The sequence below is a fragment of the Monodelphis domestica genome, chromosome X, assembly GCF_027887165.1.
Source record: "Monodelphis domestica isolate mMonDom1 chromosome X, mMonDom1.pri, whole genome shotgun sequence".
Lineage (NCBI taxonomy): Eukaryota > Metazoa > Chordata > Mammalia > Didelphimorphia > Didelphidae > Monodelphis > Monodelphis domestica.
This window is the reverse complement of record NC_077235.1, coordinates 9,216,485-9,233,971: the sequence shown is the minus strand read 5'-3', so window position 1 is coordinate 9,233,971 and position 17,487 is coordinate 9,216,485. Positions and strand designations below refer to the sequence as shown.

The 17,487-nt window shown below is 39.5% G+C and overlaps 1 protein-coding gene across 3 annotated transcripts in view; it reads right to left on the bottom strand.

Moving 5' to 3' along the window:
- The window catches only part of DOCK11 (dedicator of cytokinesis 11), a 243,510-nt gene that overhangs the window by 93,974 nt on the left and 132,049 nt on the right, over positions 1-17,487 (bottom strand). For all 3 annotated transcript variants that reach the window (XR_474957.3, XM_001364195.3, XM_007507772.3), the window contains exons 29-32: positions 9,527-9,610; positions 7,613-7,724; positions 5,461-5,639; positions 2,909-3,025 (exon numbers count right to left, since the gene is read on the bottom strand). Coding sequence is in view for 2 of the 3 variants with exons in the window: in XM_001364195.3 (XP_001364232.1) it covers positions 2,909-3,025; positions 5,461-5,639; positions 7,613-7,724; positions 9,527-9,610 (492 nt within the window). In the remaining variant the exon portion in view is untranslated. The remainder of the gene's footprint in view (positions 1-2,908; positions 3,026-5,460; positions 5,640-7,612; positions 7,725-9,526; positions 9,611-17,487) is intronic.

Below are 17,487 nucleotides of genomic sequence, written 5' to 3'. Positions count from 1 at the left end.
GACATTAATTCATTGCTGCTGGAGTTGTGAATGGATCCAACCATTCTGGAGGGCAATTTGGAACTATGCCCAAAGGGCAATAAAAGAATTCTGCCCTTTGATCCAGCCATAGCACTGCTGGGTTTGTACCCCAAAGAGATAATAAGGAAAAAAGACTTGTACAAGAATATCCATAGCTACGCTCTTTGTGGTAGCAAAAATTGGAAAATGAGGGGATGCCCTTCAATTGGGGAATGGCTGAACAAATTGTGGTATATGTTGGTGATGGAATACTATTGTGCTCAAAGGAATAATAAATTGGAGGAATTCCATGTGAAATGGAACAACCTCCAGGAAGTGATGCAGAGTGAGAAGAGCAGAACCAGGAAAACATTGTACATAGAGACGGATACACTGTGGTACAATTGAACGTAATGGACTTCTCCATTAGTGTCAATACAATGTCCCTGAACAATCTGCAGGGATCTAGGAGAAAAAACACTATCCACAAGCAGAGGACAAATTGTGGGAGTAAAAACACCGAGGAAAAGCAACTGCTTGACTACAGGGGTTGAGGGGATATGATTGAGGAAAGACTCTAAATGAACACCCGAATACAAATACCAACAACATGGAAATGGGTTTGAATCAAGGACACATGTGATACCCAGTGGAATCACATGTTGGCTATGGGGGGGGGGAGGAAAAGAAAACAATCTTTGTTTCCAACGAATAATGTTTGAAAATGACCAAATAAAATTAAAAAAAGACATTAATGAGTGGATATGGATCAGCCTTCTCTGCTGGTAGCTCTGAGTTTTACCATTGTTTGGGTTCTTATTGTTCCAGACTATGAAGATAGCTAAAAGTGCTACAATTCCTGTTTTTGAGAAGTCAGACAGGTCATGAGGGTCACCAAAAACCAAAATCGGTTCCCAGAAGTCCCAGCAATCTCTTATGTGCCAAATCTAATGGCCTTTCTCAATCCTCAGCCTTCTTGAGTTCTCACTAGCATTCACAAACTCAATTGTGTCTCTACAGGTAATTATCAGATTCATTTACCAGTCCTAACCTCTCTCTTCATCTCTATCTGGTCTCTCAGCTTCTACTGCCTATTAAACATCTAGAAATGAATATCCCACAGACTCGACGTTTTCAACCCCGAATTCACCCAACTTCCCTATTATTAAGTACATCACCTTCTTCCCAAACACCATGCTTACAATCTAGATGTCATCCTTGACTTCTCACTGTCTCAAACCCCCCAAAATGATCTTCCTAAAGTTCAGGTCTGATGAGGTCACTCCTCTACTCAGTAAACTGGTGGCTCCCTATAACTTCCAGCTTCAAATATGCTTTGGTATTCAAAAATCAAGATTGGTATTCAAAGCCCTTTACAGCTTGTCCTCATACTCTTCCTTGTACAGAATCTCTATTTCCTAATGCCAGGCATTTTCACTGTCTGCCCCTGATGCCTGGAAAGCATTCTTAGACCCCTCTATTTCTTGGTTTCTCCTTATTATCTCACCTTCTACAAGAAGCCTTTCTTAATCCTATTAATACTAGTGCCTTCCCTCTGCTGATTTTCTCCAGTTTCTACGCGGCTGTTCACTTGAACTGTCCCAGGGCTAAGCACAATAACTGGCACACCATAAGCACTTACAAATGAATTCTGTCTGATTGTGATGATACAAAATCTGTCGATTCATTTGGACAGTATTGCAATTTTCATTATATTAGCAAAGCCCATTTTTGAGCACTGAATATCTCTCCAGATAATTAAGTCATTCTTTAGTTCTTTAAAGAGTAATTTGTAATTCTGTCTGTCTAGGTCCTGAGTATTGTAGGCACTATACTTTAAAAGCAGAACACTAACAAAAATGGAATAATGCCCCAGAGGTAGGCAATTAGGATGATGAAGGGCAAGAAAGTCATTTCATATAAGAAATACTAATTAAAACAATAGCTAACATTTAGTGCTGATGTGCCAGGCACTGTGCTAAGTGCCTTACAATTATTATCTCATTTGACCCTCTCTGGGTCAACTCTGGGAGATGGGTGTTATTATTATCTCCATTTTAGAGACAAAGAAATTGAGGCAAACAGAAGTCACAAAGCTAATCATTGTACAAAAAATGGTTACAAGAAATGAGGGTATTTTGTTCAGAGAAGAGATGATTTGGTAGAATGACATTATTACTATCTTCAAATGTATGAAGGGCTATCATGGGAAAGAAAGAGTAGGTTTGTGCTTCTGGGACCCAGATGGAAGAATAAATCCAGTGGCAGAATTATAGGGAGGCGGATTTCAGTTCAAAATAGAGGAAAACTTTGTAACATTTAGAGCTATCCATATGTCAGAGTAATGAACGCCCAGTTCTTGGAAGTATGAAAGCATAAGGTGATGGGGATGTTGTAGCATGGAGTTCAGCACTGGATGGCAGGTTGAAACAGATAGCCACTAATGTCCCTTTTCCAACTCTTAACTTTCTATGGTTAGAAAGAGGAAGGCGGGGAAAAGGGGCATAACTCAGATGAGAATATCTAGGAGTCATTTGCCTAAGTGCTATTGAAAGGACTCTGGCCAAAGATAGCTGATAGAAGTTCGGGAAGCTGCCAAAGCACAAATGCACTAATGCTGAGACAAGCTCAGTCCCTGTGCCAGACCCTGAAAGAGATTAACTTGGTGTATTATTGCCAAGGACACAAAACAGCAAACTGACAATTCAGAGAGCAGGACAACTTTTGTGAAAGGCAAATGAACAGGTTCCATCACAGTGAAGGGAATGCTATGACATAAAAAAGTCCAAGTGACCCAGCTGCTTACATGAGGTAACTATTCTTTTCACAAACTGCTATGAAAAGTTTATGATGAAGCTTCATTTCCGGATATAAGAATAAGGCAACTGAAGGAGAGAAGGCTACTCACAGAACTGGGCATGGCAGTACAAGAGTACAATGTGTCTCGGCCAACTAGTCGCTGGATGTTCTCTAAAAGCAGTCCAATCAATGGAAGGTAGAGCTGGGCTATTTTGGCCTGTTGGTTCTGAAAAACAATTAGAGCCCAATGTTTGAACTGGTGTGGTTTCCATGAATCACATATAAAAAGAGTTTGGTGCTGCATCTCTGTTTTGGCTAAAGACTAGTTAATATCTAAGCCACCTATGGTAAACAGAACTTGTTCATAAAGAGGATTTGTAGGTTCTATTCTAGGCCAATTTCACGAGCCCTCAAACATAACCATATGAACTGAAAACCAAAAAAGCTGGCCTCCTGCTTAACCCACAAGGCAGGTGTGAATTCTGTTCATCCCTTGAGACCTCTGTAGGTACTACCGTCCTCTATTTAAGTTCTCTTTTACCTTAATCAGTCCTGTTTGCAAATCTATCTTGACATCTCAGGTTCCCAGGATAAAATATCAGAAAACAAAGATTCAGGTACATTTGTCAAAATACAAATACTTTTATTTGTGGTCTCTAGAGGCTCTAGGCACTGTCTATCTATGTCAGAGACACCAAACCCTCTTCATTATGATTTTCTAAAATCCTGTACCTTGAAATAACCAGTCTTCTCATCTCCCTTAAGTCAAATCAGGCCCCCTCAGAAGGACTGTTTTCAATGAGTATGTCTTATTATTAGCCCTAGTATTACTAGTGATAGAGAAGCAGTGTGGCAGAAAGAGAGGGGGCTACCCTTGAAGCCAGGAAAACTCAAATTCAACTCTCACCTAACACACTGAGGCTGTGTGTGACCCTGAGCAAGTCACTCAACATCTCAGTGCTCTAGGCTACTCTGACTACACTTATAGAGAAGGACTTGGCTGGAATCAAGAGGGAATTTCCTCATCTTTCAGTTCCCTATAACCAAAGAAACATAGAGCCAGTTACATTCCCCTATTATGACCAAAGGCACAAGAGCAATGGCAACTGTCAGATCATCTTTTAATGGAAAGTCAGTGGCCTAATTTCTTTTTAGAACAGAACAATAGAAGCTAGTAATGAATATTGGAGAGCCTTAAATTAGACTACTTAGTAATTAAGGATCTGGAATGAAAGGAGCTCACTAAGCATTTTCTGGCTTTCAAAGACAGATGAAAATATTCCATGAAAATAATTGCATTTCTAAACCTATTGTATGTATTTTTTAAAGTGACAGATTCCAATGTGTGCCCCAATGTATACTTTCATAATTTATGATTTAGAGGCAGGGAGTTTTGCATTAAAGGATATGTTCCTTAATAACGTCATCCCCATATAAACAGCCAAGTATGCCGCAGCGTTCTAAACGAACATATCAGTTCAACCTGGCTCTGACTTAATAGCAAAACTGAGGATAATGGTGAGGTAGGGGGAGTCCTGCCATGTCTCCTCTTGGTCAGGCCAAACAGCACACAGATGGAATGTGCCCAGTTTCCAGCAACTTCTGATAAGATTAAAGGCAAAGCTTCACCATCTCTGTAAAGGGAAGAAGCACAGCTTCTAGATAAAGGGTTTTGAAAAGCCTCACCATTCCTGGCCTGGCTAAGCAAGAATACAAACATGTGGTGCAGGGTGAACACCCCAACTGGGGTTGGAAGTGCTGTACTGTGACTAAGTAAGAGGAATCCTCTAGGGTCCATGCTGTTCAATCTATTATTCTAGCTCCCAGGGTTTCCAAATGAGTATAGCTTCAATAAAGAAGCCAAGATAAATAGACATTGTCGGCCTTGATGCTAATGGTAATGGGCCCTTCACTGAGTATGTTCCTTCTCAGTGAACCTTTATTAACTTGACTGACTTAAGATTTAAGCATGGTTTAAACAGATGGTAGAAACGAAGCAAAAAGCTGCTCTAGCCATACCAAAGGACAGTATTCCCATGGACACAACATGGAAAAGGTGGAAGATAATTTTAGCTGCCTACATACTTGTTCCTATGGGTAAGAGGATCATTCTTAAAGAGAAGAAAACTATATCTTCTCTGTGTGTACGTGTGTGTATGTACTCTCTCCTCCAGGCCTCCTATGGCTCATCCCAGAACAGAGGTGACACAGGGATTGAGCATGGTGATGGATAGTGGGTCTGCCACATGCAGTCCAGTCTGGCTTAGTCCAGAGAACTCCATCACAACAAAGTGAGTCAGCAGCTCAGATTGTATTACACACACACACATTATATATATATATCTTCCAAGAAAGCTGTTTCCTAAGGTAGAACATGGCTATGATCTGAAGTTGTGTAGAGAGCACCCCCACCTACAAAAAACATGATTCTTTGAAATCTGTAATATAATGGCTATGGACATTGATGGTAACCATAATTGCTTTTAGAAATGACTTTTTTAAAGGAACCACTATCTGGAAATTGACAAAATTGTGGCTTATTTGGAAAAAGGTAGCCATAAATACTCAAAATTGTGGGCCATGATGATGTTGACATTAATGCAAAACCTCTCTAGTGTCATACATAGATTTATTACAGAGTATCAACCACTATCCCCTCACCTTGTGCTGGTATCTGGTATCAAATGCATGCTTTATCAAAAGATGTTTTATTACAGTGATAGCCAAATATCGGATCTCATAGTTGTCTTGTAGAGCAATAGATGTTTCCCTCAGAAGTAAACCAACCAAAAAATGATGTTTGCAATACTCATCTGATAAACTCGATTCCAGGCTGGAATCTGCAAGAAACACAAAATTCCAAAATATCTTTATAAAATTCACTTACAATTGTTTTAAACAAATTAAAATAGCATCTTCTTATGCCATCTTAATAAATGACCATGGCATATAAATATAACTATGATTTTATTTTATGAATTAATTAGAATTCCTTTTTCTCATAAAAAACATTTTTCCCTCACAAAATACAGAAAGGTTCTTTGAATGAGGATTGGATTGATAAGTCTTATGATGAATTATGTTCTTTTCAAGTTAAAATCTCAGCCCAGAAAATTATAGGCAAAGGGCTCCATCTTTGACAATGAAAGCACGTTTAAACATCTTTTTTTTTAGCTAAATATTAAGGCTTAAATCTCAACTTCATCACCATAGTCATAAGAATCTACAGAATGCACAGAAATCTTCCTCTAAATTTCCTCTCAGAAATCTTCCCCTCAATATCATTTTCCCATCACTACGTCACCCTCTCTTATCTTTATGGAAGCTTAACTGCTAATCTAATTGAGTTTGGCCTTAGTAACTCTCCACACATAAATTCCCCTCCTACCATTTCCCCAAATGTTTTTTCAGCACCCTGGTTTCTATACTCTTATTAGTATCCTTAAGTCTGGGTCCTCAGAAGCTCATTGAAAACAGGCGCTGTGTTTTCTGTTTTTGAGCCTTTTCCACAATCATTACTTCATACCTTGTTCCGTATTTAGTAGGTACTCAAGAGATGCTTGTGGAGCATTCTGAACCCAGAATGAAGACCAATATCCTACCCTCATCCCATCCCTTTCCCTGACTGCTCTCAACTCCTGGTAATATGTGGAGGGGAACAAGTGAGGAATTAGGGTCTTCACACCTTCAACTCCTTTCCTGCTTCATTTGTGCTTTTAGCTCACTCTCTCTGTAGCCCAGATAACCTCTTGCTGTCATAACTAGTGTTCTTCAGGATTCTTCTTGAGACCATCTGTGTGCATTCAAATTACAGGGAAGTGAGTTCATCCTTTCCTCCATGCAAACAATCTGGAATGTGTTCATGTACCCAAATAGCCTCATTTGGGTTGAGCTCTCAAATGCGAATGACTCACTCCTTTGGGGCTTTGGCCAGACCAATTAGCTGGTGCTTTGTTGGCTTGGCCTAGCTTGGTTACAGTAAGGCACCTACATTGAATGAGCTCCACAGAGTGGCCCTCAGGAAGAAGGAGACTTCTCCAACTCACCCAAAAGCCAGCTGCAAACCCATCTCCTCCTCTCAGAAAGCCATCCTATCCCAAGAAGGAACTGCTTTCTAAGGCCATAAAGTACTTTCTTGTGCTGGTGCCGCTTAAGGGAGGGTCCCTCCAAAGTCTTATGAATATCAGAGCTCAGATTTTTTTAAAAGAGGAATTTAACAAGCAAATCAGGAAACACTTGTTCACTTGAATCATACAGTCAAATCAACAGTGTATGTGCTGCCTGTTTTTTAAAAAGTGAGCAAAGTAAGTTAGAAAGAACTCAATTAAACCTACCTACTCAAGTCAAATTTTTAAAAAAGCTAATTTCCATGTGAAAAGAAGAGACATAAATAAAACACATAGCAAACAAAAAATAATGTCTCACAGATACAGGTAAACACATCCAAAGTCTTCGCAGTGGGCAGTCACCTGGGCAGCAATTCTCTGCTTTGGCAGCAGTCAGGCATTTGCAAGTTTAGTATATGCACCTCCAATTCTACTACACCTACCTACAATCTGTATTAGGAAAGGGTATGGAAGGGAATGAATGCGACATCTCCACACCAGACATTCTAATGCTGGCAGGAGAAAACAGGCTGCAGCCAGTCCCCTTAGAAAGCATTGCCCAGACTGCAGCAGCAGCAATAGCAGTGGCAGCACATCCAGCCCACCTGCTGGAACTCCCTGATATTCATTCTGTTCAGGGATTCTGAGGTCAGAAGTGCTTCATAACCCCAGAAGATGAAAGATGTGGACACAAGAACGAGATGTACCTTGGACTCTTTGAAGTTTGGGTCTTGCGAATGCCATCGGCAAATTTAGAGGAATGTAATGTTCATGATTACAAACTGTTTGCAGAAATTCAAATTTGTACTCCGCCAGAACCTGGGTAGGAAAAAATGAGGTAGATGTCAACATTAATGTAACTTGGCATATAGACTTATGACTTTATCTTTGAATGGTGAGCATTCATTTTTGCATTGTTCCAAGTAATAAAAACACAATGATCCTTGAGAGGTCAGCTGGTGGGGCTCTTGCTTCAGGCAGAATAAAGGAAATAAACACACTGTTCTTTGTCTCATGCTCAACTTTCTCCCATGCCCACAATCATGATTTGCTCTCATCTTCACTGGAGGTTTGCACTGAAGGAATTCAAATACCCAAAGGAGGACCATGTGATCCTTTGACAATATGAAAAGAACAGTAAGAAAAAGCTTTGCTCCTTGACCTAAGTTTCAAAGAAGGTAGTGGGCCATATGTACAGACAAAATAGACCCCTGTGTTGGGTAGCCCTAATCTATCTGGGGTCTCAGTGCCCAAAGAAGTGAGGCCAGTGTATGGGAGAGATTAGGTTTGGATCAACATCTCATACCCTACACCAAGATAAACTCAGAATGGGTGAATGACCTGAATATAAAGATGGAAAGTATAAGTAAATTAGGTGAACACAGAAGAGTACACATGTCAGATGTTTGGGAAAGGAAAGATTTTAAGACCAAGCAAGAGTTAGCACATGAAAAAGTGTTCTAAATCTCTTATAATCAGAGAGATGCAAATCCAAACAACTCTGAGGTATCACCTCACACCTAGCAGATTGGCTAACATAACAGCTATGGAAAGTAATGAATGCTGGAGGGGATGTGGCAAAGTAGGGACATTAATGCATTGCTGGTGGAGTTGTGAATTGATCCAACCATTCTGGAGGGCAATTTGGAACTATGCCCAAAGGGTGCTAAAAGACTGTCTGCCCTTTGATCCAGCCATATCACTGCTGGGTTTGTTCCCCAAAGAGGTAATCAGGGAAAAGACTTGTACAAGAATATTCATAGCTACGTTCTTTGCAGTGGCAAAAAATTGGAAAACGAGGGGCTGCCCTTCAATTGAGTATTAACCCTAACCCTAACCCACACAAATTGTGGTATCTGTTGGTGATGGAATACTTTGTGCTCAAAGGAATAACAAAGTGGAGGAATTCCATGGAGACTGGAACAACCTCCAGGAAGTAATGCAGAGTGAAAGGAGCAGAACCAGGAGAACATTTTACACAGAGACTGACACACTGTGGCACAATTGAATGTAATGGACTTCTCCATTAGTGGCAATGCAGTGATCCTGAACAACTAGGAGGGATCTATGAGAAAGAACACGATCCACATTCAGAGGAAAAACTGTGGGAGTAGAAACACAGAAGTAAAACAACTGCCTGATTACATGGGTTGAGGGGATGTGGTTGGGGAGATAGACTCTAAATGAACATCCTAATGCAAACACCAACAACATGGAAATAGGTTCTGATCAAGGACACACGTGATACTCAATAAAATTGGGAAGGGGTAGGGGAGGGAAGGGAAAGAATATGATTCTTGTTACCAAGGAATAATGTCCTAAATTGACTAATTAAATAAAATTTTCCAAAAAAAAAGTGAAGCCAGGACTCTTGCCTATTTCCCTGTTCCTTTCTTAGGGTAATAAATCATCTTAAAAAATTCTTTGCTAGCTTTAGTTGTTTTTCCAGATTTTTATAAATTTCAAATCATGCTAAACTTTACAAAGCTAAATAATGGAGAAGTCACTGTCATTATTAACTATTTATTTCTTCTTCATGTACACAAAATGTAAAAGAAACTTTTTTATGTCCACTTCCAACAGAAAGCAAATGCTTTGTCTAATCTGTATCTGTAACTCACCTTGGGATCTTTGGGGCTGAATCCAGACATGTAGTCATTGATCAGGTTGAAAATGAATCCTCTGTCCATCAATGTCAGACAGCGCTACAGAAATCAAAAACAAAGTTTCTGTTAGGGGCACAATCCTTATAACCTGTCACACATGGCAGTGTTCCACCAAAGGTTGCTTATTTCCTTTTCGTTGATGAAGAAACAAAAATGCACAGAAATGACTAGCATTCTGGAAGTCCAAGCCTCGGCATTTAGGGCCTACCCCTGCAGTTTTCACAAGCTGTCCAATATGGGTGCTTCTGCCCATGTCTACAAAGCGCACAATGAAGGGTGGTATTGACAAATGGCAGGTGAAAGCACAGCCTTCTTCAGTGGTCTCCCCAATTTTGGTCTTATCTCCTGCCAGTTCACCAACACATTATTCTTCCTCAAACGGCATTTTGATCAGGTAATTCCCAGGCTCGAAATCATCAATGAATTCCATAGCCAGGAATTCAAGGTCCTCTATAATTTGACTCTACGTTATGTCTCTAGCCTTAACTATAGCTAATAACAACAGTTAACATTTTCACAGTGCTTGCTATGTACCATACATTACACTAAGTGCTTTACCATTATTATCTCATTTGGTTTTCACGCCAACCCTAGAATATAGGTGCTATTATTTTTTTGAACCCTCACCTTCTGTTTTAGAATCAATACTAAGTATTGGTTCCAAGGCAGAGTAGTAAGGGCTAGGCAATGGGGGTTAAGTGATTTGCCCAGGGCGACAGCTAGGAAATGTCTGAGGCCAGAGTGGAACCCAGGACCTCCTGTCTCTGGGCCTGGCTCTCAACCCACTGAGCCACCCAGCTACTCCCTATAGGTGCTATTATTACCTCCATTTCACAGACGAGGAAAAAGGTAGGCAGAGATGAAGTAACTTGCCCAGGGTCACATAGTTGGGGCCAGATTTGAACTTGGGTCTTCTTGACTCCAAGGGGCAGATGTTGCCCAGTGGTTAAGAACACTGAGACTGGAGTCAGGAAGACTCGAGTTCAAATCCAACCTTGGGTACTTAGTAGCTGTGGATAGCTATATAGTCCATGTGGTCATGAAGAGTCAAATATGACCAAGCAACTGAACAACTTCCTGACTCCAGGCCCAGAGCTCTATCCATTGTGCTACGTATAATTAGGATTTGAACTTCTATTTCTTTTATTTTCTTTCTACTTCAAGAGATTATTAATTTAAATCTTATAGCTACTTAGCTTCCTTCTCTCCTACTAGTCTTCCACATAGAATCACAGTATTACAGACATAGGAGTTGGAAGAGACCTGGGATCATATGATTAAGTCCTTTCATTTCAAAGATGAAACTTATTCAGGTGGAGTGGCAGAACTGAGATTCCGTATGTACTTCAGGTGTCAAATTTTTATGTTATACCTGCCATAAATATTTTCCTAAACTGTTGTTTTTCTTTCAATTATAATGGGCTTTTCTCACGTGAAATTTTAAATTTTAATACAATCTACCCTGACTCTCAAAATCCCTTCCATATTCCTAATAAGAAAAAAGTCATCTCCCTCCCATAATATTCTATTAGTTTTTTAGTGTTTCATTTTATTATCCAGCTGGAATTTACAGAGGCATATTGTGTGAAATATGATCTAAGTCCAATTTTCCCAGGTAAATGTGTTAAGTAATTAATCCTTTTTCTCGTTTTTCATGTTTATAGGTTTATCAAATACTATGATGATAAGGTCTTTCCCATGCTTCTGTTTGTAGAAGACATTGTGTTAACTACATCAAGTCTGGAAACTCTGTTGACCCCTAAATGAGATCGGCCTAACCATACTCACAAGACAAAAACAGGTGGATAAAGAATCCTTACTGTTCAAGCTATGATGGGCAGTTGGTGGACAACCCATAGGAATGCGTCCATCTGTACCTATCTCCTGCATAGTGCCTTCACACAGTCTAGAACTAAACAATACGTACAGAATGGAGCTTTTTATAGCCCTAAGTTTCTCTTCAAAACAAAGATTACTATTTATAATCAATATTCTTCTGGTAGTGCTAAAGGGAAACTACTAGTGGAGTGCCACAATCTCTGAAAAATACAAGTTGTTGGCTATCCAAAAATCAATGCAGAGGTGCACGTAGGTCTCAAGAAATTATTACATGTTATTATCTATATTTTATATATTTTTATGTTTATTTTACATTTTTCTGAGAACTTATAAGGAAAGGTAATGTCCACTTAGTAACTATTAGGTCAACAAAGGTTCTGTGAACTCTCCTCAAAATATATTGTAAGAATTAAATTTTAATGGTTTGACTAAAATATATGAAGATTATAAATAATCATTGTGGTTGCTGATTTGAAGTATTTTTGCTCAAAGTGGAGAAGATGACTTGAGCTGAAGGTGACTCCTGAGGCCAACTTTCTTTCTTAAGCTGATTTCCTTCTTGAAGCTGACTTCCCAGCCCCAGAAATTCAGGGCCTTTTATAGTGGCTCCTTGTCCCTTACTCCCTTTCACAAGGGCCAAACACAGTTTCCAAATTGTCTAGCACTGCCCAAAGGGCAGTGTCTGTGGGATTCACATCTCTCATCCTCTGAAGGTGTCAATTCTTATCAAAGGCCTCCGAAGGTCATCCTCTGACAGTCAATTTCTCATCAAAAGGTTCACAGTTTCCTGATGGAATTTCTAAGGGTATGAATTCCCTAAGTGGTCTGGGACCTCCTCCACCTAGTTCAAGCTTTTGTTGATTCAATCATAAGGTGTGTGAACTCAGAATAGGCAAAGGGAACAAAGAATTTCCTTTTCACACTATCCTTCCACCTTAAAGCAGTGATTATCAAAACAATATGGTACTGGTTTAGAGATAGAAGGGTGGATCAATGGAATACACTTGGGGTAAATGACAGTAGCAAGATAGTGTTCGATAAACCCAAAGATCCCAGCTTTTGGGACAAGAACCCACTATGGGAGAAATTATGTTTAGATCAACATGTTATGGCCTATACCAAAATTAATTCAAAATGTGTACATGACAAATATAAAGAGGGAAATCATGAACAAATTAGGTGAACATAGACTAGTATACCTGTCAGATCCAAGGGAAAGGAAAGAGTTTAAGATCAAGAAGGAGACAGAGAACACTACAAAATGTAAAATGAACAATTTTGATTATATTAAATTAAAAAGTTTCTGTACAAACAAAGCCAATGCAAACAAAATTAGAAGGGAAGTAACAAATTGGCAAAAAATTGTAACAAAAACCTCTGATAAAGGTTTCGTTTTTCAAATTTATAAGGAATCGTACAAAAAAATCAAGCCATTCTCCAATTGACAAAAGGGCAAGGGGCATGAAAAGGCAGTTTTCAGATAAAGAAATCAAAACTATCAATAAGCACATGAAAAAGTGTTCTAAATCTCTCATAACTAGAGAAATGCAAATCAAAACTATGCTGAGGTACCATCTCACACCTAGCAAATTGGCTAACATGACAGCAAAGGAAAATAATAAATGTTGGAGGGGTTGTGGCAAAATTGGGAGACTAATGCATTGCTGGTGGAGTTGTGAATTAGTCCAGCCATTCTGGAAGGCAATTTGGAATTGGGCACAAAGAGCTTTAAAAGAATGCCTACCCTTTGATCCAGCAATACAACTTCTCGGTTTGCACCCCAAAGAGATAATAAGGAAAAATACTTGTACAAAAATATTCATAGCTGCGTTCTTTGTAGTGGCAAAAAATTGGAAAATGAGTGGTTGTCCCTTGACTAGGGAATGGCTGAACAAATTGTGGTATGTGATGGAATACTATTGTGCTATAAGGTCTGATGACCTCGATGAACTGATGCAGAGTGAAATGAGCTGAACCAGGAGAACATTGCACACAGAAAGTGAAGCACTGTGGAAAAATCCAATGTAATAGACTTTGCTACTAGTAGCAATGCAACAAGCCAGGACACTCTTGAAGAACTTGGGAAAGAATGCTATCTACATTGAGAGAAAGAACTATGGGAGTAGAAATGCAAAAGAAAAACACATGATATCATTATTACATGTATATATGGGTAGGTATATGATTTGGGGTTTAGGCTTTAAAAGATTGATCTATAGCAACAAATGAATAATATAGAAATAGGTATCAAGTGATAATATTTGTACAACCCAGTGGAATTGCTTGTTGGCTCTGGGAGGGGGGGATGGAAAGAGGGGAAGGAAAGAAAATGCATCATGGAAACATGGAAAAAATTGAAAAATTAAAATAAAAAAATATATATATATCCTTCCCACAGGGAAGAAGATGTCATGTCCCTATAAATCAATCTCCTTGATTTCTTGGTCTGCAATCAAGGACCACTTCCTCCTGGGAAAGAACTGTCAGGAAAAATAGTATAAAGGAAATCAGATGAGTGATGTTTGATTGGACAAAAATGAGAAACAGTTTTGCACTATGAATGAGGGATAATCAACACACAGCCTACATCTTCCACTGGTATTCATACAAATGCCAAGATATCTCAAGGCATTTAGGATGCAGGTTGAACCTGTGATGGAAGATAATTTATTAGAGGATATAGAAGAGTCATACAAAATGAGAAAACATGGATGGCTATAATGTGCACCGTTGGACAGAATAGCCACAGAGAGGAGATCCCATATCAGAAGTTAGGTCTCCAAAAGTAAGTAGTTTTTTTGCTTATTTGATTGGATATATGCTATCTCAATTCTGTTCCCCTGATTTCTCTATTCTTTGCCCATTACCATACCATTTTGATAGCTACTGTTATATATTTTCTTCTAAATCCTTATCTTCTGTCTTAGAATCAATACTGTATATATTGGGTTCAAAGCAGAAGAGTGGTAAGGGCTAGGCAATGGGAGTTAAGTGACTTGCCCAGGTTCATACAGCTAAGAAGTGTCTGAGGCCAGATTTGAAACCAGGACCTCCTGTCTTTAGGCCTAGTTTTTAATCCACTGAGCCATTTTGCTGCTCCCCTATTCTGTTATATTTTAAAATAATAGCATGAGAGAACATCTTCATTAGCTTTTGACATCCCTGCCCTCTAAAGCAGGCTGCTCTGTTTCTTCCTGCTTTGGAGCCTCTAGTTATGCTGTTTCCCCATCTGCCATTATTTCTATGCTGTGGGGCCCCGATTCATCCTTTGCAGTTCTGCTAAAGTCCCATGATGAATCATGATGAATCACCATCATCCTAGAATTCAATAATATTTATTCCTTGGAACTTTTACTATTTCTCCAATCAAAATATAAGTTCATCAAGGGTAGATAGAGGCTATGTATTCTACTTCTTGAAGCAGTGGAGGGCAATTCCCATAATGGAAGAGGCTGAGGAATCTGCTTACAGATGGGCATGATGACTCATAAAAAAGGAAAAATCCCATTCCTTAATTCAATGCATGTGCTGCTGTTTGGAAATTGTTTCCAATAGCTAATCATGTGACAGAGTTGATCAGCTGTGTAGCCAGAACTGGGATGCATTCAAAAGGCACCAATTGGCCAAGTCAAGGTGGTCTCCATCCCTGCATCCCTTTGGGAGGCTGGTGAAGGTCATAGGGCCTTAGAAAAAAAAATTTAATACCAACAATAAAATAAATAGGATGAAACAGGAAACCAATTAAACTGACATATGGTTACTGAAATATATTTTTTAAAGTTCACAAAATCTAGGCCAGCACTGGTGAACATTTTCAAGTTTGCATGTCCAAACTGCAACTTCAAGCTGCCTGTGAGCCCCACACCCCATTACCCCAGAGAGCTGAGGGAGGAAGTGCTTGCTTTAGGTGGTTGAACAGAGGGGCGGGGCATACAAAAATGTCCTCAGGCACTGGAAAGAGGCATAACAAAGCAGCTCCCTCTGCTGGGCCAGGATGCATGCCAATACTTCACCAGCACTGCTCTAGGGTAAGAACCCCTCTTGGCAGAAAGAGAGCACTCACTGGAGCCTCTGCAACTGCCTCTTTCTCCGTGGTGTTGGAGTTTTTTTGTCTGCTCTTAGATGGAGGAGACTGGAGATGGTCACAACACTGTAAGCTCTCAAAGGTCCAAAAGCTTGAGAGTCAGTGGCAGGTTTTGCCTCCATCCAGCCTATTAGCAAAGCCTGAAGAAACAACCTTCAGCATCCAGGCAAGCAGAGAGGCTCTTGAGAGTGATCCAAAGGAACCAGCCAAGCTATCACCAACAGAAGGACTCATCCAGCTACTATACTGGATTTGGAAGTGAAACTGGTAGGATGCTCAATTTCCTTCTATATAAAATGGGAATAATAAACCTGTCCTGCATACCTTAAAGGGTTGCTGTGAAGCTCAAAATATATAATGTCATCTTTTATTATATAGCATGTCCTCAATAAATGCCTACTTAAAGACACATCACATTATGTGCAATATAAAAATCAATTTGGTGTGCTTTGTTCCACATAGAAAATCTTCAATTGTTGGGTATAAACTCCCAAGAAAAGGATTTTTTCTTTTCTGCTACTTTAGATCTCAAATAATCTCTTACCGAATTTACTCGAGAATGGAGGTTAGCTGTCTTGGTTTCTAATATGCAGAAAGCCTTATGTAATGAGAGCATTTCTGGCAAAGAAAGTTATCAGGGAACTGAGACCTGTATCCAGAATTAATCATCAGGAAATTGGAGTGTCATCCTAAAAGTACACAGATGAGTTATTGTCTCTGGGATGATTAATTCTTTAAGGCATTGTGGGAGGAGTGGGATGAGAAGGAAGTAAGAAATAAGAGTCCCACATCCCCCCTCATCCATTCAACATTCCCAACAAAGCAATTACAGCTACCCTTTTCTTTAAAAGAATATTCTATCAAGTTTGCCTAGGAAGTTCCTTCAGGAAAGAAGCACATTTTCTCATAAAATTGGAAGCGTGTTTTTATCAGGAAAAGAAATACCTTGATGTATTCAAAATGTCTGAGAAGGTTTTATGGTGATGTCAGGTGTTTGGCACGTTTGTTCTTGGTGTAAAGCACCTTGATAACTGGTCCCTTCTTCCCTGTACACTCCCTCCCTTTCCTTCTTCTCCTTTCCAAGGTTACGAGTTTCTTCTATACCAGGGAATTCATTCCCATACTATTCCTTTTGTCTGGGCAGTTGTAATGTTTAATAGGACTGGGATAGATTTTTAAAACAGTCTCATTGGACACATTCAATAACCAAGGTTACTGGAGTACCATGGGGAATCACTGAAATCTACAGTCCAGGGAACCAACCTTTAGAGGTTTTTACAGCCTATTCAAATAGAAGTTTAGAGAAATTGATATAGTAGAGACTCATTCATTCATTCAATCATACCTCCAAACCTCTATCCCTATTCAATTTCTAGTCTTGGCTCTGTATGACCTTGAGCTAGTCACTTCCCTATCTAGAAAAGGAGGAGTTTGGAATGTAAGTACAAACAATTGTAAAAGGACACTGAATGCTACATATGGCCAAGCTTGGCCCTGGAGAAGAGATGAAAAAACCCACATCCCTCTTCCTTCATCATACAGATAGGATACTATGGAAATGGGGAGAGGAAAGGAAGAAAAGGGAATAAATATAAATCACACCTACTGTGTGCTAAGCAAGCACTTTTTATAAATATTGTCTCATTTGATGCTCACAACAGTCTGGGGGGGTGCTATTATTTTTCTCACTTTACAGTAGAGGAAACTGAAGCAGAACTTAAGTGACTTCACATAAATATTAAGTGCCTGAGGCTATATTTGAATCTTAGTTTTCTTGATTCCAGGCCCAGAGCTCTATCTACTGCACCACCTAGCTGCCTCAATGCATATGGAATTCCCACTGAAGGCAGTATTCATTCCCTCTATGGGTATGAAATATTGCATAAAAGTGTTAGACTAGGTCATTTTTTTACTGGCTTTGCTGATGTGTTTTTTTTTCTTTTCCTTTTCACAGAAAGGCTTGCTGTGCAGAAGAGGAAACATGAATATACTT